The following is a 22,232-nucleotide window of genomic DNA, read 5'->3' on the forward strand; positions in this document are numbered from 1 at the left end:
GGACAAGGTGTCGGCCGGACAGGAACCGGAGCTGGTGGGACAGGCCTCGGCAGGATCCCCCACGGAAGAGGACCAGGACACGGGATTGGCAGGACCCCCGGCGAGACAGAGGATGGCGGGGACTCCAACGGAACAGGACAAGGGGTTGGTAGGACCCCCGGCAGGAGAGTAGTCGGCGGGGCCTCCAACGGCACAGGACAAAGGGTTGGCAGGACCCCCGGCAGGAGAGTAGACGGCGGGACCTCCAACGAGACAGGACAAAGGGTTGGCATGACCCCGGCCACGGGACAGGACAAAGGGTTGGCAGGACCCCCGGCAGGAGAGTAGTCGGCGGGGCCTCCAACGGCACAGGACAAAGGGTTGGCAGGAGAGTAGTCGGCGGGACCTCCAACGAGACAGGACAAGGAACTAGCAGGAACCCCGGCAGGAGAGTAGACGGCGGGACCTCCAACGGGACAGACATACGATTGGTAGGACCCCCGGCAGAGGAGTAGTCGACGGGGCCTGCAACGGGACAGGACATGGAGTTGGCAGGACCCCCAGCGGAACCTCCAACGGACCAGGACATTGTGTAGGGACTTGAGAGGAGGCTCGAGAGGAGAACCAGAGAGGGGACTCGAGGAGAGACTAGAGGAGGGACTAGAGAAGGGAACTCGCGAGGGGAACTAGAGGAGGGGACTCGCGAGGGGAACTAAAGGAGGGACTAGAGGAGGGAACTCGAGAGGGAACTGGAGAGGGGACTCGAGAGGGGACTCGGGTAGGAACTTGAGAGGTGAATAGAGAGGGGACTCGAGAAGGGACTCGAGAGGGGACTGGAGAGGGAACTCGAGAGGGGACTCGAGAGGGGACCTGAGAGGGGACCCGAGAGGGGACCCGAGAGGGAACTCGGGTAGGAACTGGAGAGGGGACTCGGGTAGGAACTTGAGAGGGAACTTGTGTCGGTCGGTACGCCGACAAGATTCAGGGAGCTGGCGTCGGCTGCGGAGCCAGCAGGAGACGAGGTGCTGGAGTCGGCCGGTACGCCGACAAGACTCGGGGAGCTGGCGTCGGCTGGGGAGCCAGCAGGAGACAAGGTGCTGGAGTCGGCCGGTACGCCGACAAGACTCGGGGAGCTGGTGTCGGCTGGGGAGCCAGCAGGAGACGAGGTGCTGGAGTCGGGACCATGATTGCTGGAGCCGGTACTTGAGCCGGAACCATGGCTGGAACTGGGGCCGGAACCATGGCTGCTGGGCCCGGTACTTGAGCCAGAATCATGGCTGGAACTGGGGCCGGAACCATGGCTGTATGGGCCAGCTCTGGTGCAGTGACCACGGTTGTAAGATCCAGTTCTGGAGCCGGAAACATGGCTGTAAGGTCCGGAGCTGAAGCCTGGATCATGGCTGTGTGGGCCGGTTTTGGAGCCGGAAACATGGCTGCTGGGGCCGGCACTGGAGCCGGAACCATGGCTGCTGGGCAAGGAACCGGAACACGGATCCATGGCTGTGTGGGGTGGTACTGGAGCACGGTACCATGGCTATGTGGGATGGTACTGGAGCACGGAACCATGGCTGCTGGGTCCAGCACTGGAGCCGGAACCATGGCTGTTGGGGCCTGTACTGGAGCCGGAACCATGGCTGCTGGGGCTCGGGCTGCTAGCCTGGCCTTGCAACGACTCCTCTTAGCAGCCTCCTGAATACTCCGTGGACCTCCATAAGCCTGACGAGTTCCAGGAATACGACTCCTGGACAGGAGCAGGAACTGGGGCAGAAGCACGGGTTGACTTCAGGCGGAACCCACCAAGGCGTATGGTGCCAGGTTGGGAATTGGGAGACAGGGAGCTAGCATGCCTGGAATCACATGCTTGAAGGAAGTCCAAAATCCAGTCAGGTAAAAACTCAACAAAACATGGTTTCTCTGCTGCCAACCGGAGCGCCTCTACCAGAGCGGCCCTCTTCTGCCGAACACTGGACGCTCCCTTCCACCAATCGAAGCAGCAAGCCAGATAGAAGGTTAAATGTTGTAATTCAACCTCCCATGGATCATCTGCTGGGTCCATTTTGTGGTCGGTTCGTTCTGTCACGGTGTGTGAAGCAGGTAGGACCCAAATGCAGAATAAAGTGGAAATTCCTTTATTTCAAGGCTAGGTGAAAACAAAGACAAAACAGAACACTCACCGACGAACTAGTCATGACAAAAGACGAACCGACAAAGACAGACAGAAAAACCAGAACTTAAATACACACAAGACTAATCACAGAAACAAGACACAGGTGAGGAGGGAGGAGAAAACACAGGGACACCAGGTGAACACAATCGGGTAAATTAGACACACCAGGGAAACTAACGACCGGGAACCACAGACAGATTTAAACAAGACACAACGCAGACAGAAACAGACAAGACAGGAAGTGAAGACCTTTTAACATAAAACATGAAACAAGACAAGACAAAACACCATAAAGACAGATCGTGACACAGTGAATCACTTCCGAAAAAAGTGCCGCTAGCACACACACACGTTGTACCCTGGAAGAGATGACACACACACACCCACACACCCACACACCCACACACCCCCCCACACACACACACATTGTCAGGTTGACCCAGTTCCATGTGGCTGGGATCTGAGTTTTGTTTACTCAGCGGAGGTTTCAAAACGGTCACAACACACTGAGTTTGTGACCCAACCATTGAATTGTCTCACACACATCAAAACACACTCTCAGACAGGGCAGTGCTTTGATGTCACTCTTCGGCCTGTTATGCATCACATATCAGCAAACTGTACATTTTATTTACAACTCAAGACAATTTAGCCCAAGATGTTTGTGTGAGTATTTGTGTTGTATAGATGCAGAGGTGGGAAAAGTACTCAGATATTGTACTCAAGAAAAAGTATCAAAGTGTAGGAATACTCTGTTACCAGTAAAAGTCCTGCAATCAAAATGTTACTCAAGTAAAAGTACAAAGGTATTGGCGGCAAAATACACTTTAAGTGCCAAAAGTAAAAGTAGTCATTCTGCAGATTTGTCCATTTCAGGATAATATACATGATATGTTTTGATTATAATTAATGATGCATTAAAGTGTTATCAAAGCTGGTAAAGGTATAGCTAGTTTCAATGAATTTGTAAGGTAACTTGTGTATTTATACAATGAAGTCTTATTTAAGAGTTGTTTATTCATATCTGCAAAGTAACTAAAGGTATCAAATAAATCCAGTGGAGTAAAAGTACACAATGTTCCTCTGAATTGTAGTGGAGTAGAAGTTCAAAGTAGCAAACAATGGTAATACTCAAGTAAAGTACCTCAAAATTGGACTTAAGTACAGTACTTGAGTAAAGTGTACACCACTGCATGTGTGTCCGTCCGTCCGCCTCCCCAGACCTTGAGAGACCCAGATTCCTTCACATCTGGGCTGCCTAACTATTTCCCATAAAAAGAGTTAGTGAAACATTTATGGAACAGCCACGCTTGTCCTGTGTTTTCAAAACATCGTGCATGTCCATGTGTTTGTTCATACGTCCCATTTCAGTGGGAAGCATCAAGCTGTTTCTGTTGTCCATTGCGTAACTCTATTACTCTTAACCTGTGAATGCAAACAAACATAGCAGTGGGACTCGTCGGTCCTCGGGACAAGCCAGGCCTTAGCCTTGAAGGTTTGTTGGCTTCCTAGAAGGCCCTGTTCTTTGAAGTGGTGAATGTTCTCATCTCTTAAAAAGCTTGTGCTCTGGTTTCTACCAGCACACAGGGTTTTATGTTGGAATCTGTATGCGCTAGTCCAAGCTGAGCATTCAAACAGACCTCAAATATTCCTAAGAATCTTCTCTTACACAATCTTGTTAGCTCCACCAAGGAGGTTTTGGTTTGGTTTGTTTGTTTGTTCTTCTTCTGCAGACCCATTACATTCATTACATTTTTGTGCAGATCCAAATCATTTTTCACTGAAAGGGCCTTGGTTGCTCGTTGACTGCCTTTCTAGATGTCAATGTTTTGCTTTTACGAGTTATAAAATATCCCAGTCCAAACCAACATAGCTTGTTTGAAAGAAATGTTCAATGGCAGTACAGTTTAGTTTAGTTTAGTTATTTCTTTCATGATGCCTGTTTGTACCTGTGTACTCTCATGTTCCGATTAACCCAGCTTCCCCCAAATCTCTTTTTTGTGTCCATATATACGCGGGGATCCTGAGTCGAGGCTAATCCTGTTGCTGTGGTCGTGTGTCCTGGATCCTGCATCCTGAGTACTGGATCTGAGTCCTGGACTTCGAGTCGTGGCTGAACCTGTTTCTGCGGTCCTGCCAGACTCTCACCATACTACTTCACTGATGGCTCCCACAAGATTGTTGACATCCTCGTGGATTCATCTTCTTATTATAGACACATGCATTTCCTAACATTTGGTCTACCTATGTTGTAAATGTATTATCTTTTCGATTTACACACGGCGTCTATTGCACGTCTGTCCGTCCTGGGAGAGGGATCCCTCCTCTGTTGCTCTCCCTGAGGTTTCTCCCATTTTTCCCTTTAAAACTGTGGGTTTTCTTCGGAAGTTTTTCCTTGTACGATGTGAGGGTCTAAGGACAGAGGGTGTCGTATTGTCATACTGATATTCTGTACAAACTGTGAAGTCCACTGAGACAAATGTAACATTTGTGATATTGGGCTATATAAATAAACATTGATTGATTGATTGATGCCCACACTTTCTGTTGGACATTTATTGAGACAGGAGATGCTGCAGTGGAAACCATAATCCAAAGCCTAGTTACCCCAAAGTAAATCATTTAAGATGAAAATTGATGCAATCTGCACTTTGTTACCCAAGCATGTTGAAGATGATTCAGTTGGCTGCCCTCTGTGTTACAAATAGTTGTAAATAGTTTGTTGTCAGCAATTTAAAGTTGTTGCAAGAGGGGCGAACAGTTTTTCAGTTTTATTCATCCAAATGAAGGAAAGTATATATGTATTTTCCGCTTCAAAATACATCTCACAGCTTCATACATGGTTTTATCTGTGATATTTTAAACAAAACCCACCCAAAATGTATTTTTGATCACACCTTCAACTTATTTTCTAATTGTTGTTGCAATCAGCTGTAGATGAGCTGAGCTGTGAGCAAATGTTTGTTTTTTTTGGATAAATATCTCAGACACTTTTGCAGAGGGAGAAATCACCAACCTGCTCCAGCTTTTCTAGTAATTAGTCTGTTTTGCAACGACTTTTGTGCTCCATCTGATAACTCTTTGAATATAAGGCAGAGATGAGAACCCGAAGTCTAATGTGTCACCCTGACCTGCACCACAATCAACATCTTATCTATCCCTCCATGTGTTCATACTGCATGTTCACTTGGTCCAAACAGTCATTTGCTGGCTAGAATAAAGCTATAAATATCTGGCTAAAATATGATGCAATTCACTGCAGTAAGGTGCAAAAGCCTTAAAGACCTTGAAGATCTTAAGGCCCTGTTCATTCTCTTTCCTGATTCTTTTCAGATGACCTAAATCTGAGTTATTTTGCTGATAATGCTGTCTCCCATTTGTCGCTGTGAATGCTCATACTTTGTTCCAGCTGCTGTAGAATACCAGGCTACTGCAAGTGCAATGTAACCTGAAAAACAAAACCACATGCTTATTTAAAGGTCACCTATTATGCAAAATCCACCTTTTCATGTCTTTTATACATCAACATGTGTCCCCTCTGTGTAAAGAGATTCTGAAAGTTTAAAAAAAATATTTGCTCACTTTTTGTCCTGATCTATTTATATAAAAACCTGTCTGAAAATGAGCTGATCAGATTTTGGACACTTTATGATGTCATAACGATTTGTTGGCTTGTGTAACCATTAGCCAATCACCAAACAAGGTAACCCCCCCCCCCCCCCCACACACACCTTATCACTGAACCTCCTCCTAGAGCACCATTAGCCACTTTCACACCAAGTACTTTGCGGTACTTAGTCCCCGGTACTTAGTTCCCAGTACTTAGTCCCGCCAAACTCTTTAGTCCCTGAAACTGTCCTAGTAAATCGCATTCACACCAGAATAAGTCCCTGAGGGAGGATTGCGCAAATGAAGCTGCTGACGTTAATTATTCTTCTTCTGCTTTGGGTTTACTGGCAGGTCTCAAACAAGTTCACGGCGTATACTGCCAACCGAAGTCCCGGAATCCCAAGCTGCTGGTTAGCGTCTTCCGAGTAAATCGCCAGAAGCGCCGACACCTCCTCATCACTCCACCGCTCCCATGTTTTTTTGTGTTGCCACAAGTTAGTCTCTCTCTGTTGGTGCGCTGGGCTAATGCTAATGCTAATAATGCCAATGCGAGCAAATAAAATGGCAGCTTCACAAAGCGTTTCAGAGTTTTACGGGCCGTGGTTTGCCCAGCCAATCAGAAATTGGAACCTTTTCCTCCCCAGGAAAGTACCACCTCTCTAGCAGGGACTGAAAAGGGGTGAAAAGGTTCGCATGAACTAGGTTCTAGTTCGAGATCTTTTTGGTGTGAAAGCAAAATCCCAAAAACTATCGGAACTATTCCTGGGAAAAGTACTCCGGTGTGAAAGCGCCTATTGTGTTCTTTTTAACCAAATATCTCTCAGAGGGGCGTGGGGAGTGGCTCCTTATTTTCATCTAAAGTAAAAGACAGAGAATCAGCACTTTTGAAACGGGGCTGAAACAGAGGGGATTATGGGATGCTAGAATGATCTGTTTGGTTTTTCGAGCCAAACACATCAGAGACATGTTTTGTATCTGAGACCTATTATATATTGATGAAAAACAGTATAATAGGGGACCTTTAAATGACCAATCTGATATTTAATTGCAGTCAGCACTTTAATGAGTAGATGCATGTAACTACAGATGTCAGCGACGTCCTGCCAGCTTCTGTGTGTATAAACATTCCAATGAGATGGTTAAGGGGGCTTGATACTCCACTTGTTTTTCTAGTGTACCTCCTGGTCTTCGTTTTGTAAACATAGGGCTACGTGGAGAACTGATTCTGGAAATAGCCTGTACCTTTCACCTATTTACAGAGCAGGATTTTTCCTCGAGAAGCTGACGGAGGTTTACATTCATGTGGCCTTGGGCTCGAGTATTTGCAAGCTCATGTGAATAAACTGGCTGTCAGATGCATGGGTCGTCTGCAGGAGCATCATCATGAATCATCATATCATTCAAAGTAATGTTAAAGTGAACATGAATGTCGTTACCAAATTAAAATGGGAATCTACCCAATAGTTGTCAAGACCCGTTTTAAAAAAGAAATCTAACATCATTGTGCCTTTTCAAAAGCCTATAAGAAAATGACCTTACTTTTTACTTGATTTATTTCCCCAGTAAACTTTTTCCTCATGAGTTTATTATTTGTATTGCTGTTTCAAGTCTTCTTTAACAAAGCAAGATGTTCATTTGTTACAATGAACACATTTAGAGTGACACCAACCCAGTCTCACATCTAAACGTGTAATAACTACATTGGTCCACAACTTGGGATGTAGTATTTCTACAAAAACGCCTCTGAAATGGTAGGATCCCTACGTTTTTTTTCACCATTCATTTCCAATGGCTGGCGTCTATGTCACTTGATCTTCAAATTTCTCTCCGCATAAAAAACAAAACATGGCCGACCTTCGTTTTATTCTCGGTGGAAAATGCCTATTTTAAGGTTAGTTTGGCCATTAAAATGCATTTTGATGTAATTTGATGCGAGAAATATGACTTTTTATTTCAGATTATGTGTGCAGTGGATGCAAATGATCTTTAGTTTGCTAGTTATTTTACGAAGAGTACCGCAGGAAATTGTGTACATACAACGTGTTCATTGTTACCAAGGTGGTTGCTAGGGACGCTGCTATCGATAATATTTCTGTTATGTTGTGTAACTGTTTAATGGTGTTATCTTTATTGCTACCCCCTTCCCCGTCAATTTATAGTGTTGGTCCACAGCGCAAACGTATTAGTTTAACAAAATCCGCATCTAAAATTGTGGGATAGATACGTTATTTTCCCATCGTCATAAGCAATACCGGAAACAGACGTAGGCAAGATCCTCAGCTCGGTGATTGGATGGTTTAGCCGCAATGCACATTGGGAGATAGTGTTTATGCGATGTGAAATCCGAAAACATCTTTTAAAAATAAAATAATACTTTATTCCGAGTGTACTTGCTTTTCTCTTTGAAAGTCATCACATAACGACATTGTAATACACGGTTCGGCTGCATTAAATATTACATATCTGCCGTAGTTCGCTATTTATAGAGCCCTGATGAGAAGACTTCTAGACAAACAGGAAGAACTGCCGCCAAAACTGAAAACGTGACGTGGATCATAAATATATCAGCAATTAAACAACATCTTACATTTCATTTCACACAATACGTTTCCTTGCAGTATCAACACTAATTTGGCTGACTTTTATATTTGATCCAATTCGTAGATAGGATGTATTTACACCATAATGGTACACAGCTGATAGAAAGGGACACCTACACGTTATTGAATTTTCTTATTTTTCTTATTAGATATTATAGGATCCCTATAAAGTATATTCATTACTCGTTATTCTCTACTAATAGTTAATTAAAGACTGTATATAATGAGTATTTTGCACATCCCTTTCAAGATTTCTAAGGTTTATTGACATATCATATTATACACAACTACGGTGTAGTTATGCAATGAATGAAAAACCTCCACCATTAAACTGTCATATTCTGCACATTTCTTATACTATCTACATACATCTTATAAGAATATAATACAATGACATGACGCCTACATTTTTTGTCCAACTGATTTTTCTTAGGTAAAAAAAAGTTGTAATCTTTGAAAAGAAACCATTTATACGTATTACCTTTCATATTCATGTACACCCTCTATTTTTACAAAAGCTTTAATCATTCATTATATTTCAGTTATTTACACAGTCAAATTGTCATGTGGTGCCACCATCCAGCCTTGACTGCTGTTTGTAAGACATCTTTAAAATTGCCCTAAATCTGTCGAAATTTATTTTTTGCCTAATTTGGCATCATTTCCTGTATAATTAAGTGTCCTTAATAATCCTATACTAAGCATTTGTTTTAATATTTTATTCATAATATTCTAACTTTGTCCGATGATGTCCATTTATGAAATATCATGTGGTGCAACCATCAAGAAACTGTCCTTTTGGGACTTTTATTTTGAAATGCATTGAAGGACAGGAAGTAGCATCATACATCCAACTGCCACGGATCAATGCTAACAGCTAGCAGGTTTGTAGCTCTTTCTCAATTTTGTAGAAAAATTACTTTTTTGCAGCCTAGAATGTAGTTGCCACATGATATTGAATATCATGTGGTATGACCTCAAGTAAACAATGAATATGTAGTTATTTATACAATTTTACATGTTGATCATACATTTCAAAGTGATTTCATGTAGCTAGCTAGCTTGCTTTCTTCAGTTAGCTATATATGTGTCTGTTAAACTTGACTCAACTTGAAAATATCATGTGGTGCGACCAAATATCATGTGGTGCGACCAAATATCATGTGGTGCGACCAAATATCATGTGGTGCGACCAAATATCATGTGGTGCGACCGTTCTAAAGTGGTAATTATGATTAAAATATGTCATACATTGTCCGTTTTTATGCTTTAATATTCATTTGAGGATTTATATACTTATAGTACTTTACTTTAGACTCATTATGAATAATCTTTATGCAACTTTATTCGTTTTTGAAAAAATTGTTAGGGTTATGGTTAATATATCATGAATTAGAGCAATCAATTACATTATTGTAATCATTATGGATGAATGTTTATGTATTTATTTATTTTTAACTGTTTTATTCTATTTGAACAGATGCCACTGTCAAGTAAAATAAAAAGTGCTTGCGTGTTAATTCTGACCCTGCAGCAAGAGCTGAGTACTTCAAGGAGAAGAGAAAGGTATGTTGTGTTGCTTTTCCTTTTTTGTTAACATTTTCATCTTCTCTGTCATCTATCAACCATCCGAGATAAAATAGGCTATTCATCATAGATAAATGGCATGATATACCTTTTGTTTATTTATATATGTTTCAGCTACCAGAGAAGGAAACAGCAGGGAAAGATTCCATATGTTAAGGCAAGTGAGCTGTCAGAGAGAGAGAGAAAGAAACAGAGAGAGAAATGGAGGGCTGCATCCAGTACTTACAGGGAACGGAACAATATGGCAAACCCTTTGCTTGACCTTACACCACCATCTATGGAGAACTTTTCAGATGTAGAACAAGAACAGCCAGAAAATGCAGGACAAGCTATGGTGGACCCAATACCCCTAAATGAAACTTTTAATCCCCCATCATCTTCCACACCAGAGGAAAAGAAGAAAGTTAGTACATCTTCTGCAGAAAGGCGTTGCAAAAAACTTCAGAAAGAGAAGTATAAAATAAAAAAGCAGGTGTTACATCTTAGAAAACAGCTTGCAAAAATGAGAAGACTTAAAGAAAAATTTCGGAAGAGTGGAAAGAGGTTAATGGCAAGAGAGAGAGTGGGCTTAAGTGGGGGGGAGAAGCAAAAAGGGCCCAACAAATCGGCTGAGAGAGAGCAAGCTGTTGTCCATTTTTTGTCCAGAGACGAAAACAGTCGCCTGTTGCCAGGGAAAAAAGACACTATCACGAAAAACAAAAAGAAAATGCAAAGGAGGGTTCTAACCAAGCCCCTCACTGAGCTCCATGCCCAGTACAAAAAAGAGGTCAAAGAGCATCTCTCAATGTCATACAGACAATTTGTGAGGAGGCGGCCTTTTTACATCACAGAGCCAAAAAATAGAGATAGAGAAACATGTGCATGTGTGGAACATGAGAATGTCCGCCTCTTGGTTAACACATTTGCTACTAGAGGGTTGCTTAAAACAACCAGCATCTCAGAATTGTTGAGTATGATTGTGTGTGATCGTAAAAATAAAGCATGCATGGACCGTGAATGTCCCACTTGCTGCTTTGAAGAAATAGAAATTCCTGAGACAGAGTGTGGCGAAGTTTCTTGGGATCAATGGGAGCGCGTCACATCAACAAAAGGAGAGAAACACTTTGCAAATGTTTTAAAGCAGACATACACAGGGACAATCCAGAAGTTAAAAGAGTTGTTCCAGAAAAAGCTTGAACATATAGCCATTCATCAATTTAATTGGATACACCAAACAGAACAGTTTTGTGACCTCAAACTAAATCTCACTGACACTGAAGCAGTTCTATACATTGATTTTTCAGAGAACTATTCATGTAAGGTGAGTACTGAAATACAGGCCTACCATTTTGGAGGCAGCAGAAAGCAAGCCACATTACACACTGCTGTACTCTACACAGTCAATGGCACTAAGTCATATGCCACACTGTCGGACAGCCTCCGCCATGATGAGCGGGCAGTGTGGGCCCACCTGGAGCCCATACTGAAAGAGCTTCGGGCACCCTGCCCCCAGATTACAGTATTACATGTAATCAGTGATGGGCCCTGTACACAGTACAGGAACAAAGCAAACTTTTACCTCCTCAGCACAGTTCCCTTACTTTCTAATTTCACACAAGTTACATGGAACTACTCTGAAAAGTCCCATGGAAAGGGAGCCCCAGATGGCATTGGTGGTGCGGTTAAGAGAGATGCAGATCTTTATGTCCAAAGAGGGGGCGACCTACAGACTCCACTGGATGTTTATGAGATGCTTGCAAAAAAAACTGGCTCAGCTATTACCTTCCATTGGATAAGCGAATAAATCATTGAAAAATATGATGAGCTGATTCCAGGCAAATTGGCAACAGTGAAGGGCACTTTAAAGATTCACCAGGTTTTGTCTGTAGAAGCTGGTAAAATAAGTCACAGGCAGGTTTCATGCTTTTGCACACATGCAGAAATGAAGCCATGCTCATGTTACCAGCCACAACTGGTAGACATGAGGAACACCGAGAGCCACTCTAAGGATTTGGTAAGCACTCCTAATCCACCAAGGCAACACGCCAGTGTAAAAGACCTCAGTGGAAAGTTTGTGATTGTTACCTATGATGAACTTCCCTATATAGGTCAGGTCCTTGAGGTTGTGGAAGAAGAGGTCCAGGTTAGCTGCATGCGGCAGTCAGGTGAAAATAATTTATTCATGTGGCCACAAATTCTTGACATCATTTTCTACGATAGGAAAGATGTTCAATCTATCATCGCAGAACCTGAGCCAGCAACCTCACGATTCTCTAAATTGAGCAGCCAAGATTGGGTAAAGTTCAATAGTGCCTGGGGTTAAAGAAAGGCCCGAACATAGGCAATCCTGTAACCCATTTGAGCAAGGGTAATAATATCAAATTAAATGTTGGTTCATATTGTGCACTTCACTTAAATCTGTAAAGTAAAACATTACATGATTTGTTAATACATGGTTTTTAACAATGTTATATCCTACTAAAAGCCATACTTTTTTTTGTTAAATGAAATGCTTTTTGTAAAAAGTCATACATTTGTACTGCTTTTAATGTATTGTTTTCTAAATGTTTGAGATAAAATGTATTTTAAAAATTGTATTGAAATGTTGTTATTCCAAAATGTGAACATGTGTTTGAACTCAACATTTTGTAAGGTCATTTATTGTTTGTATGATCTTTATGTCATTTGGAGCGACCACTGATCATGTGGTGCGACCGTCTTTTGCCTTTACTGTATTTAAATAGAAAGAATGTATGAAATGTCTATCAATTAAAAAGTGATCACTGATACAGTATGCTTGAGTGAATTGTATTGTTTTAACATTTATCTCAGTTTTATTTTATTTACAGGAAAAATAAGCCCATCAACTTCATTTATGATGATAATTTTGCCATTATTTAACCAAAATATAAGATTACTTTTAACAAAATCTCTAAAGAAATGCAAATTCCTTGTTTCTAAACTCTCAAAATTACTGACAACTAGTAAAAATAGTTACAAATGTTAAGGAATTTATTTAGTTTTAAGAAAAAACATAGTCGCACCACATTACTTTTTATAAGGACGCGGCCGTTTCATCTAGATGAAAAACACTTAAAATCACTTAAATATTATTTCTTATATGGATATATGCGTGCTCAACATTCTGAATGTTATAAAAATGTTAATAGATATTCTTAATTTTTGCATTTTAAAAATGGCCCGTTGAAAATCAATAAACGTCATTGATAATATCAGTTAAAATAAGTGCTTCAACATAGTTAACATTGCTGGAGGTATACACACATATTGATAGATGTCTTGAGGAACTGTTGAGGAACCTGCGACCCAAGTTTTTCAATCATTGCATAACTACACCGTAGTTGTGTATAATATGATATGATATGATATGATATGATAATGTCTCTAATGACGTGTCACTTTAGCTACCAGAGACCAAGGGCCCCTCTTCTTCAAGGGTTAAAGTCAGGTCTTGAATACACTGCAAGAAATATCAACCCACGCTGTTATTCATACACATTGAAAATAAATACATAAACTTGCCACAGTAAGTGAAAAATCCTTAAAGGATACATTATTATTCTCTTATTGGGGAGAGAAGTACTCTACTCTGTTACAAGGGAAAGTACAGCATTTGAAAAGTAAAAGTACAAAAGTATTGGCATCAAAATATACTCATGTACCAAAAGCAAAAGTAAATATTGTGCTAAATGTCCTGTTTCAGAATCATGACTGGGTTATTATTGCTCATGCAATAATGTGTTAATCACAGGTAAAGGTGGAAGTACTTGTAATAACTTTAACACTACTGATAGATATTTTATCTTGGTTTATTTCTTAGTTTATTTATATTTTGTAAAAAGTAATAATCCGAAACTGTAAAGTAAATAGTATCTAATTCTGTCGAATACATGGAGTGGAATAAAAAGTACAACATTTGCTTCCAAATTGTAGTAGAGTAAAAGTATAAAGTAGCATGAAATAAAAACACAAGTAAATACTAAATACTTAAATACAACAATTGAATAAATGTACTTCACTACATTGCATCACTGCTTATTTATTTGCTTTGCAACAGTTGAGATGTGTATAGGCTACTGACAACCAGCTTGCATAAAAAAAGTACTTCATTTTTTGCAGCGTGCTGCTGTGAATAGGGCGGCGCAGAGAGAGGAGGTTTCCTTCAGAGAGAGAGAGAGTCAGCTGGTCGAAAAGTGCAGTGCATGTGTGCGTGTGTTTGGGTGTGTACGTGTGTTTGAGTGTGTGTGTGTGTGTGTGTGTGTGTGTGCGAGAAAGAAAAGCACCCCGGGGAGAACAAGGTGCAGACCACAGAGCAGCGGACGGTTCTTTGTGTGTGTGGGGGACAGTTTGTAAGAAGATCCAGACGAGGAGAGTCGAAGTGCTGCTCCGCGTGCGTCCTGGACGCGATTCTTCAGCGTGCTGCCCTTTTATTCACGTAAGCCCTTTGGTTATTTGTTTGTAAACTCATCTGTTTTCGGTGGTCTCTGTGTTTCACAAAATGAACCCTTTCACAGAATGCGTTGTGTTCATGAAAGTCAGAGGTGGGAGAAGATCGCGTACTTCAATAAAAGTACCAGAGTGTATGAATACTCTGGTACAAGTAAAAGTCCTGCATTCAAAATGTTTCTCAAGTAAAAGTACAAAAGTATATGCATCCAAATATAGTTAAAGTAGCAAAAGTAAAAGTAGTCATTGGTCCATTTCAGAATAATATGATATGTTTTATTAAGTGTTATCAAAGCTGGTAAAGGTGCAGCTATAGTTTTAGTGACTTTGTATACTGCAGGGTAGCTTGTGAATGTACTTCAGGTGGAACTAAAGTCTTATTAATGTGTTGGTTTTATTTCACATCATTAATCCAAATCTGCAAAGTTACTAAAGGTGTTACATACATGTAATACACTCAAAATTGTACTTAAGTGCGGTACTTAAATATATGTAGTTAGTTCACATCACTGCACTTACATTACATTTGTATAGCTGTGGCATATACAAAGTCAGTGTAGATATGTAAAACAGCTTTCAAACATCCTTAGCTAATCTACCCCATAAACATATTGTCATTTAAATGATACAGAGCATGCAACAGAGCATTGTTGACTGTAAGACGATCCCCAGCTGGAGTAGTTTGAACACTGCAGTAATACTGAGACTGGTGATGGTGGCATTGGGGGTTCAGTTTTTATGAAGATTGACACAACTCCTCCTCAACACACCAGTGTGACTAGATGCTCAATCAGTGTCACAAAGCCTCTGCAGTGACTGTCTCACATCCTCACAGTAGCTTTGGTTACACTAATTGCTACTTTGTAAGGGAGCTATCTAAACCCACAGCACAAGGCCAGCAAGAATGGCTGCAACAAGGAGGATAAGCTGAGAGACTGTGTGTGTGTTTTTGTTGATGGTCTGTCATAAAACTCCCTTATCAGTAATTTAATGTAGGCTAATCCCTGCACGCTGCCAGACTTTCTCCTTCCTTCCTTCCTGGCGCATAAAGAAGACTACAGGTCTGTTTTGGACCATGCAAAATCAATGCCTTTAAGAGGCTGTGACTGGAATAATATGCTACTGTGTGTGAAGTACAGGTGCAGATGAATAGCATTACAGCTTGTGAACTATAGAGATTGCTGTGCATTCCTTGTATTATTTGTTTGGAGGAAATAAAGTCATAATCCGTAAAAAAAACCCTGCTGAAATGCACTCAATGTCGGCATCTAAGCTTATTTGTATTTGGGAAGTTGTACGAGTGAGCTATTTTCTATCGAAACACACACACATGCACACTCACACGCAATTGGCATTATTAACTTGCTCCATGTCCCGTTTAATTCCCTAGATCTCCCTGTTTGACCTGTAAAGCTGAATTGCTCCCTTTCTCTGCAGTAGGAACCCCAAATGTCAGCAAATGTCAAGCACTTGCAGCTTTGGCATTGCTTCCAGGCTTATTAGCCCCTTACGATCAGCCCTGCTTGCCCTTTTGGCCAGCAGTTTGATTGGTGTGAACACACACATTAGGCCAATGAAGAACATGTGAGATATAACACCGGTTGCAGTAAGAATGAAAAAAAGAAAAAGCAGTGTGTAATTATCAGCAGAGAGGCTGTCCTCAGTGTGTGTGTGTGTGTGTGTGTGTGTGTGTGTGTGTGTGTGTGTGTGTGTGTGTGTGTGTGTGTGTGTGTGTGTGTGTGTGTGGTGTGTGTGTGTGTGTGTGTGTGTGTGTGTGTGTGTGTGTGTGTGTGTGTGTGTGTGTGTGTGTGTGTGTGTGTGTGTGTGTGTGTGTGTGTGTGTGTGTGTGTGTGTGTGTGTGTGTGTGTGTGTGTGTGTGTGTGTGAGGTGTGTGTTCACAACCCCCCCTCCCCTCAGTCTGCAGGTGGTCATGTGTTGCTAGCTTGGAGAAGGTTTCTTATTTAATCTTAAGCCCCAGGCTTTGTTTGGGAACTGACTTGTGTGTGTGTGTGTATGTGTGTGTGTGTGTCGTACACAATGGCTGTGTTTACATTGGATTTGCTATGCACATGTTCATCCATGCACGCACACACATTCGCAGGGTTGGATTTCTCTTTAGCGAAGAAAGGGGTATAGGGTTTTGTGTTCTTTCTTTAGACAGACCATACATACCAGTTTGTACAAGGTTGTTGCAAAGTGTTTAGCACAGATTATTTTTTGTTTTTATTATATAATTTTATGTTTACCAAACCAGTAGTGGTTTAATTACATTACACTCAAAATGTCAACATGACACCAAACAAATTAACTTGCTCCAAAAACGAAATAATGCCAAAAAATAAGCATACATAAAAAAAAACATATGAGGAAAAAGATAAATACATTAATTAAAGTTGATGAAAAATGGTTGTCATTAAATAATATTGCATCCCAACTCATCCTTGGAAAACACACATAAAAAACAAACAAACAAAGGTCTTTGTGAATTGCCTCATCATAACTTTCAAGAACAACTTTGTGAGTTTGTATTTTCTCTTGTAGTTAATTTAGTCTACTCTCTTTGAAAATTGAGTGTGTTTTTTGTGCTTTATCCACCCCTCTTGTGCAGGGTGTTGGTGAGACCAGAGGTTGTCCTGTCCTACAGAGGGAATACTGAAGAACACCATGGCCTTAGCGGGATGCCCTGACTTCTTCTTACGTCACCCGAACTACCAGGTAAATATTGTGTAGCGTTGCACTGTGTGTATGCATACTTTTCACTGGTGGATGGGAGCTTATTCATCAAGAACATGTTACAGTTACACTCCAGTTTGAAAGGCTCATGCAGGCAGCGCTATCTCCTTTGGGTAATTTGACCAGGGAATGCACCGGTGCAACTTCTAACTTTTACAGTGGCTCCACTTCTTTTTGCTTTCCCAATTGTAAACAAGCATGCACACTATCAAGGCTCCCATTATTAATATCACTTCTTGCCGCTGTAGTTAACACGTGAAAATGTCTCAAGTTATATAGGCCTTCTAATTCATCGATAGTCAAAGTAATGACTTGATTTGATTTGGGTCAAACAATACATTTGTGGACTTGAAAACCAAAAAAACAGGTTAAAAAAAAAACGTTCTGTGAGTTAATAATTGTGTTAATGTTACGCTTATAATTCATATCAAAATGTTGATTAGTGCAACTTTGAGTTTGAAATTATCTTTAGTTTATAAAAGTGTTCAAGTTTTTGTTAAGGGAAAGATTGCAGTGAGATGGTTATACAAACCTCTCTGTGAGTGTATCAACATGTGGCTTTGTGAGTCCACTTGCTTCACAGTGAAGGACTCCTGGCCTAGTTGGGTAAAAAATGGCATCCATTTAGCACAACAGACCCACTTCCTCTATGCAACCCCCGTAGAATGAGCCCTTTGTTTCTCAGCTTGGATTTTCTCCTCTACAACCGTCCAGTAACCTCAAGAATTTGGCTAAAAAGCATCGTGAAGGTCTATAAATAGAGCGCTAAAGAAACAACAATAACAAGCTGTTGGCTCTGTCGTGTGACAGGCCTGAGAGCATTGGATGATAGCATTACATCTCACTGGGACCAATGGGACGATGGAAGAGACGCCGCCTCAGATGCCCTATTCCTCTTAGTAGAGGTTTTGCCAAAAAAGTGTTTCCCTGCTAACCCAAACCGTGGGACCGCTGAGCCCCCTGCTGAGCTGAAATGAAGTTGGATTGGTTCACGTTAGATTCCAGGAAAGGGTTTTGCACCAGTAAGACTGCAGTGAATAGTGAATTGAATCTCCATAGAAAACAACATTCCTCCACCCTGAATCTTGCTGCGGAAAAACAGAGTTTGATAGTTAGAGGAGAGGGAGAGAAGTGGGTTACAACATTGCTGTGTCTGTGTGTGTTATGTAAAGCTTGCCAGTTGATGTGAAACAGCATGGCACACACACACACACACACACACACACACACACACACACACACACACACACACACACACACACACACACACACACACACACACACACACACACACACACACATACACACACACACACATACACACACACACACACCCACACCCCATGGAGTCTCTCTGTAGGCAGTCACTGTAGGTTGAGTGTGTGTATACTGTAGATAAGGAGCAAATGAGCTCAGTTTCCTGCAAAGTTATATAACGCTATACCTAACGGCGGGTATGATTTTCAGCTTTCAAGGCCTGTCTTTAAAGCGTGTGTGTGTGTGTGTTTGTCTGTCTATCTTAGTGAGAACTTTGGATCTGCGCCAGATATATTCCTTGCATACATAGGAACAGCAGAGCACTGAGAAACCACAGTTCACAGACTCAAAACTCATCTGAGTTATAGCTTTAGCAAGCAAAAAATTAAACCGTCAGCGTTGGTGCCAACAGACCTGAGCGTGTGTTAGGACATGGACTTCAGTCTTGCTTTTCTATTTTTACAGCGGTCAGTTGTCAGCACAGTTATCGCCGAGGCAATGAGCACACTGGGGCTCGCACTTACAGTATGCTTTCGAGGAAACATAGCAAGTTTGTATTTTGTTGGTCGAACGCACTTATTGTAAGTCGCTTTGGATAAAAGCGTCAGCTAAATGCAATGTAATGTAATGTAATGTAATAGCCTTTGGTTCTCAGAGAAGAAGTGTGTTGAAATACCTCAATGTTATTGCCATGGGCTGAAGAGTGAAAGGGGAGATGTTTGCAGAGGTGTCAAGAGTAGTCATGACTATCCAAATGTGTCAATCTGTTTAAAGAACCACTTCTGCTGGCTTCAAGAACCACAGCATTGGTCCAGACCTTGAGGACAAGAAAATAACTCGCTTAAATCTAAGAAAATCACAGGAAATGACTCTTAAGTTTCTGCAGGATAGAGAATCAAAGCAAGCAGCCCTACGGATAAATAGAACAAGCAAGAGGAAACATTTTTTAAGGCCAGCAACTCAGAACAAGATGTCTTATCACTCCCTTTAACAACCGTTTCACAATCTTCATTGGCCTGTCTTTGAAGTTTTAAGTCTCCCAAGAGGACTAGAAGTGATGGCTACGCGCGGTATCAAAGAGAAAAATAAAGAAACTTGTTAACCAGGGCAGTATGTGTGCAACTTATCATTTTGAGTTGTGTTGGAGGCACAGCTCTGTGGATAGAAATGTCAGGTAAATCAATTGGTCCACCACTTTGTTCAACACTCAAATATCTCAACAACTTTTGGATGGATTGCCATACAACTGGTTACAGACACTGACCCCTAAGCTACCCTTTACTAACTTTGGTCATCCTTTGACTTCATTGAGCATCATCATCTGGTTTAAGTTTCGATTTCTCCATCACTTTAGCTTAATACTTATCATCTTATCATCTTTACTTCTAATATGGTGAATACCTGCACTTAGCATCAGCATGTTAGCATTGTCCTTGTTAGCATGGTGGCGTTAGGAGTTAGCTCAAAGCAACTCTGTTTAGAAATGCACAGTGCTAAAGCTAAAAGCATGGCTGCACAGGTCTTGTTCACCTTCAACAACATATTATTTATTGCACACCATAAACAATCTTGACACATTATTGGACCACATTAACACACTCTAGATAAAGAACCATGTACAAGCTTTATAGCTTGTTTGATACGTTAGGGTTAGGGGGTTAAACATTCAACAAATGGTACTTCATTTTAAGCTTGCCTTGTATCATTTTATCATATTAATACCTTTTTGGGATACAACAAAATACAAATCGATATATTGACTCACCAGTCAATCTTTTCTGTCTGGTCACAGTTTAGTGAACTGAAATTATGACTGGAATGAACAGTATTGAAAACAACAAGTTAAAAATGTCTAGAATTTAAGAATTCACTGAAAGATTGGTTACATCTGTGAAACACAAGACTCGAGTGTGACTGACTCACAAACCATGAAGCAGCAGAAGAAGAAGAAAGCCTTTGTTCATGTACTGCTTGCACCCTTGAGAGTAGTAATACCAAGAATGCTGTGTATAACTATTGGCACAATGTGCGAAACATACCACATCTGGAATATGCTCTCACTGAGAAACCAATGCCATCCTTTAAGCTATCAGTTCCTGTCACTTTAGACCTAGTGACCCATTAAGGGAGCATCAGTGCACATCTCTTCAGGCCATAGAGTCAGGGAAAGTGCATTACTGGGAGTTCACAATGAACTTTTTATGAGGAATGTAGCCGTTGAAGCGGATTCTTTTACTGCACGAGTGCTGCTGAGGGGAGGGAGTTTGCCCTGAGTTTACTTGTAGCTATATATTAACACTGCTGCTACTGATATCTGTACTACATCGAGGACACTGTCCTGCCTCAATCTGGTCTACACAATTACAGTCTTCATATCCAGAAGAAAGTAAATCCAAAACCAGTGCTGATAGTGCTGCAAGAGAAATGACAGACTCACAGGTCTGATGGCAGAAATGTTTGCAAAAATAAAATATAACCTCTTAAATGCTTATAGTGTCTTAAAATCCAAAAAACAACATGCATATAAGGAACAGTATGTATGGTATTATTTGCTCATTAATTAAGATGCTGTAACTTTATGGCTGAAGCATTACATTTAGAAAAAGTATATTAGTTCAGGCTAGCTCATTCCCCCATTTACAGTCTGCTCATTGCTTATAAGCGAATAAGTGAAATACCAAGAGGTTTCTTTTAAGAAAATGTTGTTCACTAGAATTTTAAAATAAAATGTTCTGGGTTTGTAGTGGATTAGGCAGATTTTTAAGAGATTAAGTCAAGGTTTTCTCATCTGTTTTAGCAGAAATCCAGTTGTTTGTGGATTTGGAGTAAGGCTTGTTGTTTGCATGATGTATGTCTCTAAATTGATGAGTAAGAAATCAGGGGGAGTTTTGTGAGCAAGTTGTACCTCTAGCTAGTCAGCCTTAACTGAAGCCTTCAGACTTTCTTTGTCAGCACTCTGCAGCTAAGTCGCCTTCCTTGGAAAGCTTTTGGCCGCTGCTTCTCATAGCTATAAATCTTTCACTGCATGTGGGTGTGTTCGAAGCACTGAGCGGTGCTTCAATGTGTGTGTGTGTGTGCACGTTTATTTGCACAGCAAGACCCCTGGCCACGAGCAGTTCCTGGAAGCAATGGTTTGTCGTTCTTCTTTTTCCTGGAAAAGGGGAAGATTGGAAATTAGTTTGGCTTTCTTCCCTCCCTATCACCTCTGCAGCTTTCCTGCCTCGAGGCTGCTTCAAATTAGATAATGTGAAAGGAATTTGACAGTGTGTGCGTGCGTCTCCAGACGGTTGAGATTGTATAAGTGTGCCTAAGCTGGTATGTTTTCGCACTTGAAATTATTGATCTGTTATTTTGTTTAAACACACACTTCAGTATCTGATGTGAGGGTTTGAAATGTGTGTGTGTGCACGTGTCTGAGAAAGAGAGAGTGGTGGGGTGGGGGTTGTTTAGTCATAAAGTCATAAAGTCCCACTGCAACAGGGTCAAAGTGTCACCGGTCTCTGAAATTGAAGCTCGGTGTTCCTCGAGAGCAGAGGCATGAATCCACCCTTTGTCTGACCCTCTGAACTCTGTGAAAATGAAACGTTGTCCTTCCCTAAATGATCTGGCCTTTTAAACCCACTGCATGGTTTTTATTGCGCCATATTTTTTTTTTTAATCTTTCTTCTTTTCTTTTTTTTCAGGAAAGCATGGACCGCACTTCCTCTCGTAGAACTGAGGAGCTGATTGTTCCAGGCTTCCAGCGCTCGGCCAATCCAAACTTGCCACATCACCATGGTAACTCTCCTTTCCTCATCCAGCCTACAGTATTTCAGATCTTTTCAGGGATGAATATAAAAAAAACTTCAATGTAA

At 41.3% G+C, this 22,232-nt stretch overlaps 1 protein-coding gene across 1 annotated transcript in view; it reads left to right on the top strand.

Annotated features, from left to right (window-relative positions):
* The first annotated feature begins 14,137 nt into the window (after positions 1–14,137).
* LOC117563045 (growth factor receptor-bound protein 10-like) overlaps positions 14,138–22,232 on the top strand; it is a 55,544-nt gene continuing 47,449 nt past the window's right edge. Inside the window, exons 1-3 of the mRNA XM_034241179.1 lie at positions 14,138–14,377; positions 16,997–17,103; positions 22,062–22,155. Of these exons, the coding sequence (XP_034097070.1) occupies positions 17,053–17,103; positions 22,062–22,155 (145 nt within the window). The 5' untranslated portion in view covers positions 14,138–14,377; positions 16,997–17,052. The remainder of the gene's footprint in view (positions 14,378–16,996; positions 17,104–22,061; positions 22,156–22,232) is intronic.

The sequence above is a fragment of the Gymnodraco acuticeps genome, unplaced genomic scaffold (genome assembly GCF_902827175.1).
Source record: "Gymnodraco acuticeps unplaced genomic scaffold, fGymAcu1.1, whole genome shotgun sequence".
NCBI lineage: Eukaryota > Metazoa > Chordata > Actinopteri > Perciformes > Bathydraconidae > Gymnodraco > Gymnodraco acuticeps.